Below are 12,406 nucleotides of genomic sequence, written 5' to 3'. Positions count from 1 at the left end.
GGGTAATAAAGGTGATTTATACAGGGTGGATCCGTACAGTGTCTACAGACTTTCAGGCCAGATAGAGTACACCTAGACGATGGGAAACCACATAGCAATGGAAGGTCGGCAATGCTTTCCCAGTGTGGTAGCGAAGACACAAATAAGAGAAGAAATGATGTTTATTATCCATAGTACAGCAAAAAAACTAAGAAAAAAGAACATGAAGGAGCGAACGATTGTCGTTAAAGTAGGTGTTCGAAATTACGACCCCGGCCCGTGATGCATGCCTCACATCTCTGGCACATTGAAGATCGAACGTCAAAGCGAGCGCTGCAACAAAAACCGCGTGTGTGCACGCACCATCATCTGATGTTTCTTTTACATAACGACATCTATTGTGTACACCAGACAAAAACTTATCAGCACTTTTGCTATATTAAAAATAATAAATATATTTTCTTCTCTTATTCGTGTCCTGCCTTGTGTTTTGTGTTGTCACTATCACATCAGGAAAGCGTTTCGAACCATGCACTGCTATGTGATTTCTCATCGTCTAGGTGTACTCTATCTGCCCTGAAAGTCTGTAAACACTGTACTGATACACCTTGTTTATGTATATGTGATTAATTTTCTCACATTTATATATGAAAAAGCAAAAGCTATACTTCGTACTCATACAGTGAACGCATTTAATGATTTTTTCTATTCCTTTTTTTTTCTTTTGTTGACTATACTATACACTCAAACCTGTTTTTGTGTGGTAAATATGGAACACATAAAAAATATTCACTAAAAATTATCCTATTAAGCACTTGTTTTAAAGATAAATTAGTCAATTGAGTCCAATTTAATTGACATTTTTATATATCATACAAAAAAAAGACTGCACAAAAACAGGTTTGAGTGTAATACAAACTGTTTTAAATTCATTCAATTTGACTGAGGTCCCATAATACAATAATACCCGTCATTCAAGTATCTACTAATACTTTTATGCATACATCTATCACACATACCTTAAATACATCTATTATACTTTACATTTATCATACTTTAAATTTTGTAGTTACTGGTCCTTTGGACTAGGGTCATATTTTTCTAAATTTTAATCCATGTAAAACATGTCTTTGTTGTTAAGTTAATTCAAAGTCTTAGAATTGAAAAAAAAAAGAAAGAAAGAAAGAGTGTAATAAATGTAGTTTATATATTATGAGCTAAAATATTGAAAAACATTCTGTTCGTAAATGGTGAATTGTTCTCCATTTGATTGTAAAGCACTGTCTGAACCAAATGATACTAAAATTCGAATTTCAAAGTTGATTCAAATTTAAAGGAATGTTTATTTTTCCAGAGCTCTACATAAAATGAGCATTAGGCATATCAGGGTTTCTGCCATGGTCACAATTTTTGCAAAATGCAGAAAGCAGACCTAAATTACGAAAACAGTACAAAGCAGTTTCACTTTTTTTGAAAATAAAAAAGACTGATAAAGGATTTGAAAGAGGAAGCAAGTATGGTGATATTATACTCAATCTTATTTTTTATTTTAGCAAGGTGTGCAAACCACTAATAAGTTCAACATTATAACCTTAATGGGCACTATGAAGCACTATAAAAGTATTATTCAGGGGCTTCTTTTACCATTTTAAAAATCAAACTTCTGTTCTCTCAATTGTAAGTATATTCAAAATTTTTATTTCAAATTAAAACAATTAAAAAAAAAATACATACACAGTAGTTTTTTTCATTAAAGATGTCATGGCTGAATTCTGCACTTAGTTTTTAACTTTAGTACAGACATATTTATTAAACTTCCACATTTTCGCATTTTGCTGAAGTTTTTTTTTAATGCAAGCATTTTTGCTAAAGAATTTTTAATTCTGCTGAAACCCTGATGCATGTTGCTTACTTTTGTGACATTTTAGCAACATAAGAGTTAAAAAAACATTTGAGAGGAATCCATGGTTTTTTTAAAACTTGGGAACATTTTGGTGAAATGTCTGCAAAAGATACATTCTATAATGTTGTGATCCATTTTAACATTGAAGACACAGTGGTAAAAAAAACAGACTACAATTCTGCCGTACTAAGCACAGATGTGGTTATCTGCACATTTTATCAAAATTGAGTTATTGTCACTCAATTGTTGTGGTTGTTAGTAATTTAATTTACCTAAATGTCAAGTTTTTTGACGATTTGTGAACGCGAAATATTAAAAAAAGCTTTAAGAAAAAAGTCGAACTGCACAGTTTGCGGAGTTTGCTAAGGCAATTTGAACGTAAGTGACAAAATACTAAACCTTTAAAGTGGTATCTGCGCAGTTAACACGTTTTTCCTTAGTAATTTGTAGATACGACTCTTATACCTTAGTAAAGCAGCATATTTAATAATGTAGCAGCTTATTGTAACACAGAATATTAAAATTAGTTTACTGTTGGATAGTTGATACAGGTTGATGATAAAACTAATACAACTTTCCATAATTGTTAAAGTAAATATTCAGCTTTTTCTATTTAAATGTTTATTTAAAATGCAATTCTAAAAATGAAATGTATGTAAAACATTCGTATCTAATTCTTTCAAGCAAAAAAAAAATGCATTTCACTCTGCGGCCAGTAATATTTTTAAAGTATCATCTGCTGTCAAAATTATCTTCATGCTCGGCAAAAATGAATCTAGAAAATAAAACATTATAAAAAACACATTCTTTGAATATAAAAAACAGAAAATTGTTATGGATTACAGTTTTAACTGTCCGGAGTTTTGAAAATGGTATCTTTCAGAAGGTAGATTCTGTTAGATTTGTATTAACAAAATAAAGCGAAACAGAGCTAAGTTTAAAGAAAGCAAATGTTTTCAGTATTATTTAATGATACATTGAGCACGTTTTACTAAGCTATTTTTGTCGCATATGTGCAGATACCCCGAAAAATGCCTAGTAATTGTCACTCATGGTGAAAATAGCTTAGTATATGAAAAGGTTTTGAAAAGAAAATTTTTCGTAGCTACATTTACTAATTTTAAATTAAGATTTTTACAAAAATACTCTCTTACGGTTTTTAAATAAGTTATTTACGAAACAACTACCTCAAGTTGAGCATTTAATTAAGTCATAAATCAAAGAAACAAGTTGTAAAATTTTAATCATTAATTTCTCATTTTGAGCTCTACTGCAGATACCACATCTGTGCTTAGCACGGCAGAATTGTAATAAGAGAATAAGTACAGTTAATATTTTGCTTTCGATGCTCATCTTATGCTGCAATACAAAATGGGATGGCCATTGAGAACAAGGCATAGAGCTATGTTAAAAAAGATGTTTTGATACCAAGTTTATTGCTTGTAATCTTAACAAATGATAACTCCCACAAGATATTGCACTAACAATGAGGATAGTATGCATCAGTACATTTTTTTCAAATATAAATCTCAACAAAAAATTCTTTTACGAATTCATAGGGGTCGGCCCAGGTTTTTATTTTTAGATCCGCATTTTGTGAAAAAGAGAAATTTTCAGCAAACTTTTTTCTTTTTGTAAAAAAAAAAAAAAAAAAGATATATTTTTGGGGCAATTTTCTTCTACATATTTTTTGTGAAAACAAACCTATAATGTCACATACAGAATGTTTAGTTGTCTCAAGTCTAATCTGAAATCCCTTCCACCTAAAGGACTTCACTCAGAATGACTTTTAAGTTGGGGTATGTTTTACTGATATTTTGCTTTCAGATTGAGCTTAAAATTGATGAAAGAACTGTTTTTACAAATAAAATTTTAGGAAAGGTCTAATTTAAAAACATGAAATTTTGTGAAGTTGGGGCAAAGTGGACCCTATTTGCGTCAAAATTGACCCGTATTTCCTTTAGTAGTCAAGCTGCTTTGCATCATTATATTTCAACAAGTGAGCATTAAACAATATATTCATATTGGTCACATTATACAAAGCATCTGGCATTAAGCAAGATTCATACTATACACAGAATACAAACTTAATTAAAATATATCATACACAATGAAAAAGACATTTTGATACAAACCATGCAATATTATTCTCAATATGAGCAAAGAGTCTGCATGAATCCATACATGCACATCCAATTTTATTTCAAATTATATTTCATTGAAAGAGGTTGCACAACACAAGCATTGAAACAAGGAATCTGCACTTACTTGGTATACCAGACACCAGCTTCAAAGGCCTCAGAACTCTAATAGCTCTCAGTGTTCTCAAGTCTACATCTATGTCTTGGGGTACAATGAATGTTATAAACCTGGAAAAATGGGAGGATGTGTCTAAAGGTAATCTACACTAAGGGATCACAAGCATCCGGACTAAACACTACTGGAATACTAGGAAAAGAAGAGTTGCCGACTCTACGGTCGTCTACCGATAACTGGAGAAGATATTTCATAGGGGCAATAAGAAAGATGTGGTATAGTTTCAAAAATAAGAATCACAATGCATGAAGTACCCTAACTAGCGGTTTGTTCACACACTTTTCGAAATAGTACTTCATAATTCCTATCAAATAGTTAACACAAATAGATACTGGTAGGATTAATATTTATTGTGTACTATGAAATTTTATTTGATCTGTAGAGAACAGATATATGCCTCAAAAATAGCAAGGAATTAAAGAATTTAGGAAAACGAAGTGACAGCACGCAAAGGTTCAAAAAGTAAATGAAAGGCTCTTCATTTTTCATTTAAAAAAAATCATTGACTCTACATTAGTCTTAAAATTCTCTTTGTTAATTTTAGGAGCTTAAAAGCACAAAAAAATATATTGATTAGCATGAAAACTTTTATTAAAATTCAATATATATAATGACAGGTTTCAAGAACGCAGAAATTCTTGAGTAGACTTGGATAAAAAAAAATATGTGTGCATAGTTGAACCAATTAATATGAAGAATAAGACTAATAAAAGATCTTTTTTATGAGATTAACCTTTGAACCTAAGCAGGAACGCCCCAATGGGAGGTCCCCGTCGCCTCCCAAATACTTCTTTGTCTGGCACATTTTAATTGATGGTTTGGCAAATTTCAAAATCAAATCCAGAAAAAAAAAACATCTTAATACATATCAACTAATTAAAAGGGTAAGGACTGTCTTATATAGTTAGTTGTTTTTATAGTTATTTGTTGTATTCCATGAAAAGCATTCATTACCAATGAAGTAATTACACTTTACTAGCTTTATGTCATCTTCTTGACATTTTGTCACGCAATGGTGTTAACCTTTCTGAATAGTTTTCAGAAGAAATCAAACAGCAGTTTTTCCTTAAAAATGAAATAAGTTCCACTTTGGAAGCATCACCCAAAATAGAACAAAAAATTACATTAACACACTGAATTTTACTGAAAGCATAACTTCTCCGTCAAAGGCTAAGACTAAACGCTATGAAAGACTACTCGTTGGATCTAATTCAGCAAAAAGGCAATCCACGATCAGAATGGGAAACTATGTACCTAGGAAATAGTGTTAGATAGAGATAGAGTTTACTAGAGTGCTATAGAAGACACTATGAGGGACTACAGAAAACTGTCTAAACATTCAGGACTAGTATCAACACCCATGGTTCTCTCGACTAACTGCGACTGTGACTAGATGAAGTGAGTGGGAACTACAAAGTGTGAGATCGTAGGGAGAGGCCTAACTATAGTAGTTTTTTTATCTTTGTAATTTTTACTTCTTCCCACTCAGACTTACTTGGTGTTCGAGACACAAGTTTCAGTGGACGTAAAACTCGGAAGGATCGAAGCATGCGCAAATCTAAGTTTTCGCTCTCTTCAGCTGTTATGTTAATAATCCTGAAATGAGTAAAACCTTTCTTAAAGCCTGGTGGTTTAATGATAGCCCACACGAGCAGTCTGGCAGTTTTGCTGACTATTTGACTATTCTTCATACATTGCTATAGTTAAAATGAGATATCACTATTTAGAGCTTAGAGTGTATTAAAATATTTTATACAATGTAACAGTAAAATGTTCTTACTTGAGGTAATTTAAGTTAATTTTCTTTACACTTTGATGGAATGGTAGAAACTTTGGCTAAGGTCTATGTAATTAAAAGTAACTACATGAGTAGTCTGCTAGAAAAATGCTATGGTAACTTTCTGGTTTTATGACTATGTGTGGAAATTGGGAATACTTTAAATTTTAAGTGGACTAAGATGTTAAAATATGTAGAGCAACACAATAGTAAAATTATTGTTACTCGAGATATCTTTCATTTCTCTTTACTACACTTTGATGACACAAAAGAAATTTAAATTGAATTTATGCATACTTAAGGGTGCTATGTAAGCAGTCTTATGAAAGAATGATAAATGAATTCCTGGCAGGGTTGCTATAGTATTTAAAAGTTAAATTGGGATGTACTTGAAGTGCATCAAAATGTCAAAACATGCTATACAATGCAAAAATAATATTAGTTTCATTACTACTAAATGAGGTCTTTTAAATTTCTTGCTATTACATTTTAATAGGATATATTTGTTGAATTTAAATAATTACAATAAAAATCATAATTTTTTGAAACATATTTGAAGACAACAAGGAAGGGCAACAAGATGGAGAACAAATGGCTTTCATAATAAACTTAAAAAAAAAAACATAATTTATGACAAAAATATTTATGCTAATCAATTTAACGTGAAAATAGCGAACTTTATGTGACCAAACATTACCTAACTTCAACTTTTTATATACTAAAATGGCTCATTAACTCAGCTGTTTTACTAACCAACATAACCTAAATTTAGTGCACATGTACTATCAAATTTTGTCCACATGTACTATATCATCATGCAATCCCCCCTCCCCCTATCCTTATTTTTAACTATGCAAATAAAACTTAACGTTTCTTAGCCAAATATGTTTATTCATTACCATATTGCTGTATGAAAGATGTTCTTTAAGAGTTTTACTTTTGCTGACAACATTAATTCATTAATTAATGTTCATTAGTTTGACCTTGAGTTTTAAGAAGCATATTATGTTTGGAAAAATTCTCATTCTCAAGCACATGAATTTTTCAATGCTGAATTTTTCCTCACATGTCTTTAAAAAAAAAAAAATAGTTTTTTTTTTTTTTTTTGTCTGTAGGGTTTTTTTTTTTTTTTTTTTTGGTCTGTTTCTTTACTTTCATATAAACTGCTTTTATCATTTGTCTTGTATTTTCATTGGTTGATTATTTTAACACTTTTCATTACACTCAGAGTTGTTAGTTGACACACATCAGAAACTCAATAATTAATGTTAGAAACATAATCTTATTACCTATGTAATCTAGAAAAAAAAAGCAAAAACTTATCATTTTTTTCTGCCATATTAACATATAAGCTTATCTATTAAAATTTACACATGTCAACTTATGTGTTTAACATTATAAATGTTAAATTTATAACATCCATCTACCAGTGCATATTATAACTCTGTTGATTTATTTATTAATTTATTTGAACTCCACCAATGACCACAATATCTACTTTAGCAAGGGTGGCTCTGTTGATTTACAAAAATCTCTATCTATTTAAAACCATAACAAACAAAAAAAAAAGGAGTTTTTTTTTTTTTTTTTTGAATAAAAAAATCTGTGTGCATATGTGTATTTTTATGAGCGGACAAAATTAAAATGAAAGTGTCAATAAGGACACCATGAAAGTGAAAAATTTCATACCATATGAAAAATTCCCAAATATTTTACTAGAACAGAAATGCAAACAATAGGGGTGGAAATTATAATTTACATATTTTGACAAGAAAAACTATGAGTTGTTCAATGACATAAGCAAATACTGATACAGAAATCAAATTCATGTAATAACCAATAAAAAATAAGAAAATGTAATGATGGAAAGTGAACTACTTACCCGGTAACTACAACAACAAAATCCATTATGTTCCAGATATTTCTTAGATAAGCCCCTTTATGAAGTATAAAACCTAAAGCTAAAATTTTTAATAAAGTTTCAGAGCAGAAAATTCCTAAAAAGTATGGCTCAGTTGTCTCCTAAAATAAAAAAACAAAACCAATTCAGTTTTTAAACTTTTTGAAGAAATAATAAAAGCAAACATTAAATATTATGTAACTAATCAAGATATTAAAAAGAACATCAAACAGCATTAAAAACAAATTTATCAAACAAAAGCTCATATTTTTTAGGAACCCCAAGCTTTTGTCAGATGACTGCATCCACAAGTTTACATCTTTCTGCAGATAATAATAATAATAAGCTCCTTGAAACATGTTACCATTATTTGCAAATTAAAGCTTTTAACATTGCTCAGACTTACAATTACTTTTTTGCACAAAGGTATTTATTCAAATCAACATACATGTCACTTATATCATTATATGCGCATTTTTCCATGAAAGCACATTAATTAGAAAATTAATAACTAAGTATTTATGCTTGGACAAAGCACAAGCATAAACTACAGAAGGCACACTCTGTAATTCTTTTCTTTTTTGGAGCACTTTTTACAACAATATAATTCAACAAAAGTAATGATCAGCGATAATTCGTAGGCATTGATGAGTTGTTCCTAGTTCAAAGCCAATGGCTTGAGTTGTAGTTTGTTATTCTTATCACAGTCAAACTTGCCCATAACGAGTATAAAGGGACCATAATATTTACTTGTTAATGAGAGCTTGTAAAAAATGAGTTACAGCAAAAAAAGAAACTCTTACATACACCCTTTGATTTTTTTTTTTTTTTTACAGTACACAACAAAGTTGAGGGGTGCCTCTCTAACCTGCAAATGAAAAAAAAGGTTGTAATTATATGTGTTAGCCCGGCTGGTGGCGTGATGGTTAGACGCTGGCCTTCTACACCTGTGGACTCAGGTTCTGACCTGGGGTGGCCAGTTGGAGGATTTTCAAGATGCAGAAAATCATCAGCACCCATGTTATCTGATTATATGGCATGTAAAAGATTCCTTGGGTATTCATTTGGCTTATAATTCCCTAGGCAAATTTGAATTCCTAGTACGATTTTGCACCAAAAGAGAGCTCAGGCACCTCCATCAGGTGGAAACTGGGCGTCCAAATTCATGCCATTGACATCCGCGCCTTAATGGTGACACATGAAAGACTGGATGCCGTATTAGGGGATCGCACTAGGTATGCTAAAAGGCTAAATAGCCTAAAAATTCAGCCCCCATTAGAAGAAGAAAAATTATATGTGTTCTCATGTTTACTCATCATTTTTTGTTGATTTTGGACTGATACAGGAATTTCTTGAGAAAAAAAAGTCTAAGTGAAGCCGAAATAAATGGTAATTTTATGAATCAGAAAAATATAGCTCACTTTAAGTGGGTTATCCTCATTAAAAAAAGTAGTCTAATCGCACCAACCAAATTTTTCCTACTTCTTTGTTAAACTCAGCTTTTTGTTAAACTACAAGTCATTATAAGCGAGTTTAACTGTAATATGCTCACAGATTAAAGATGATTATCAAAGACATAACTTGTACCATTGATACTTATAACAAGCTTTTTTGTTTTCTCTCAAAATACAAATTGGCAAGATGAATATTCAAATGAATGCCTTGGTGACAGAAGGAAACACCTCTGTTTTTTAAACTTTTACAAATCACCAAATAAATAAATTAATTAATTAAAATAAAAAGCTTTAAATTGATGGAGTTTAAAGATTGTCTTTATGGTATTCAATAATAGAATGTGTCTGGATGAAACCAGTTTCAATGACACTTCAATAAAATATGCTCCCAATGTATGATTAATTGTTATGTATTGGAGATCTTCCATTAGCCATAAGTTGAGCAGCTGTCTCTTCTTGCACTGAACACTCAATTTCACCAAAAACATTGAAAGAAAAAAAAACCTTGCTTTTAGAGCTCAAATTTTTTGACTGCCAGCCAGCGAATTCATACAGAAAGCTACTCTTTGCTTTAATGGTTGCTATTATGCATATTTTTGGTAGGATTTTCTATTTATATTAATACAAATCATTGGTTTAAAAGCTGCTCTATTTTCTTATTTTTACAAATGCATTACATTGAATGTTCCAGTTTATTGCAGAAAAGTAGAATCCAAAATTTGAATGAATCAATGTGAATATAAGATATTATGAATGAATTATAATATAAGATATCATGAATGAATGTGAAGATAAAACATTTTACATTAATTTAGTCACCAACGTCCCTCCTCACAAACACATATCCCACCATAATCCAGCAAATAAAACTTCAAATTAGTTGCATTTTCACAAAAATGTGTAAAAACACGTACATAAAAGCATCTTTAATAAATATTAGGTTAGATGTTAGTGGCAACACAGGCCCTGTAAGACCTTTTGATATTGGAGAGCCTAGGGACTTAAAAGACAGGGTACCAGATATAAGTTTTTTTTGGGAGGTGGGCATCAAATATTTTACGGAAACAACCTGGGATTTTATTGCCCTCATAAAAAACAGGATACATAGCTCCTTAACACTCTAAATACTCCCTTATAGCCAGATACTGCTAGGATAGCATGGGGGAAGCATTCTTTTACATTTATAGCTCATTTACAAAACTTGCAACATGGCTTTGAGCATGTTAATTTTAGCAAAATGATAATAAATTATAGAAATGTGCCCTCCTTGATCAGAAGGGCAAAACGACCGTCTGCAATAAGAATAAATAGAAAAGATTATTTTCTCTTAATCATACATAAATAAAGAAGGAAAATCTGGAACTTAACTTCAGGGACGCCCCACCCCTTAGAGCAAGGGCACATCCCCCCCTTGACAAGAGCCCCCCTAAAGAAAAAACTACCCATCAACCCACCTACTGCCCCCCCCCCCAGGCGAACACCCCTAACATCTTTATTGTTTTCTTACAAAAATTCATATTTTAAAACATATTAACTAAGAAATAACTTACAAGCCTTTGTGCCAGTGGAGTTCTGTCTTGCCTGGGCAAGTGTTCTTCTAAGGCCAGAACCACACAATTTGCTATGATGGTCAGCAAGACTGCATACTCAAATGGAGTGAGAACAGTTAAGGATAGTACAAGCACATGCATGAATTATAAATTGACATAATCCAAATATATAATGATACATTCAAGAAGCCATAAATGAAAAAAAAAAAACTTTTATGCAATACCAAATAATTAATGTTTTTAATAACTCAAAAGAATGGGCATGTGCACTCATGTACACATGTTAGAAACAATACTTCTTGGATGAATAGCTTATTAGACATTTTCCCTGCACCTAAACACTTTGGTAAAATAATGCCAATGTAAACAAAGGCGATGTTTGTTGTTATCATCTACGACCAGAGTTTGGAGCAAGAACTCAAAATGGAATGTATATGAGAAACTTTAATGCATTATAATAATGCCTTTGAGTGAGCCAATTTTAAAATACTTACACATCTAAATGGTTGTCAAACAATTCAGAAACAACTTTTAGATAAATTAATTTTTCAACTCTGATTGTATGGGAACCTCACAAAGGTAATATCGCAAAAATGATCAAAATTCAGAAATTCTCTTTTTTTATCCCGATAATTTATGCCAAGTTAGCAATACAACACCAAATTGGCAACCAAAAGCTTGGCGATAGATTGCCAACTTATGAATTAATGAAAATTTATATTTTAGAAAGAAAAAAAGCACTATATTTAAATGCAACAGAAAGCAAATGTCAGCAAAAAAAATTTTTTTTTAATGTTTTTAAACCAAAATTTTAAATTCCCCTCCCCCAATAACCCCTCAAACAATTTCCAAATTTATTGAAACAATCCACATTAGTAGCTGGACAATGCGAAACATATAGAACACTAATTAAGATTTCAAATCAGCTTGCCGAATGTATGTTGGTAAGGTAACCTTCACACGACTCTATATGATCTTGATTGTGTTTGTGGGGCAACCATTATCTAGATCAAAGACATTTACTTTATGATTAACTTTTAGAAGATCAAAACCCTCCCGAATTAAACAATCACATCTCATCTATCATAATACATTCATTTTCCCAACAAAAGCCATTCCTGAATAAACCCAAGAAAAGTTTTCCCATTTCTATTATGAAGTGGAAAAAACAGCTTCTCTGTTTCCCTTTTGACGCCCTAAAAAGCCCACTGACTCTGCGCCCCATGTTATATTTCCGATTTCCAAATTAACTCTCGCTGTTTTTTACAAGTTTCACAACCCCACACTATTTTCCAAGAAGACAAATCTATAAAATATAAGATAACTCCTTAACGAACTAACTTCCACCAGTCTGCTAAAGTCGCCGAAGAAAAACCGATTTCCCCAGAATTGCCCCGTTTTAGTCCCCTTTAAAATCTCGTACATCGAAAAGCAAACTCTCGTCTATTTTCAACATGCTGCTACTGAACCAGGACCCATGCTAAATAGACCTCTCACTCCAACATTCTGTACCGGCATTTCTTTTTC

At 31.5% G+C, this 12,406-nt stretch overlaps 1 protein-coding gene across 1 annotated transcript in view; it reads right to left on the bottom strand.

Annotated features, from left to right (window-relative positions):
* Positions 1-12,406, bottom strand: part of LOC129224927 (voltage-dependent calcium channel type A subunit alpha-1-like) — a 194,952-nt gene that overhangs the window by 163,954 nt on the left and 18,592 nt on the right. The window contains exons 2-4 of the mRNA XM_054859474.1: positions 10,880-10,985; positions 7,858-7,997; positions 4,151-4,251 (exon numbers count right to left, since the gene is read on the bottom strand). Of these exons, the coding sequence (XP_054715449.1) occupies positions 4,151-4,251; positions 7,858-7,997; positions 10,880-10,985 (347 nt within the window). The remainder of the gene's footprint in view (positions 1-4,150; positions 4,252-7,857; positions 7,998-10,879; positions 10,986-12,406) is intronic.

This window comes from Uloborus diversus, chromosome 6 (genome assembly GCF_026930045.1).
Source record: "Uloborus diversus isolate 005 chromosome 6, Udiv.v.3.1, whole genome shotgun sequence".
NCBI lineage: Eukaryota > Metazoa > Arthropoda > Arachnida > Araneae > Uloboridae > Uloborus > Uloborus diversus.
This window is presented reverse-complemented; position numbering and strand designations above follow the sequence as displayed.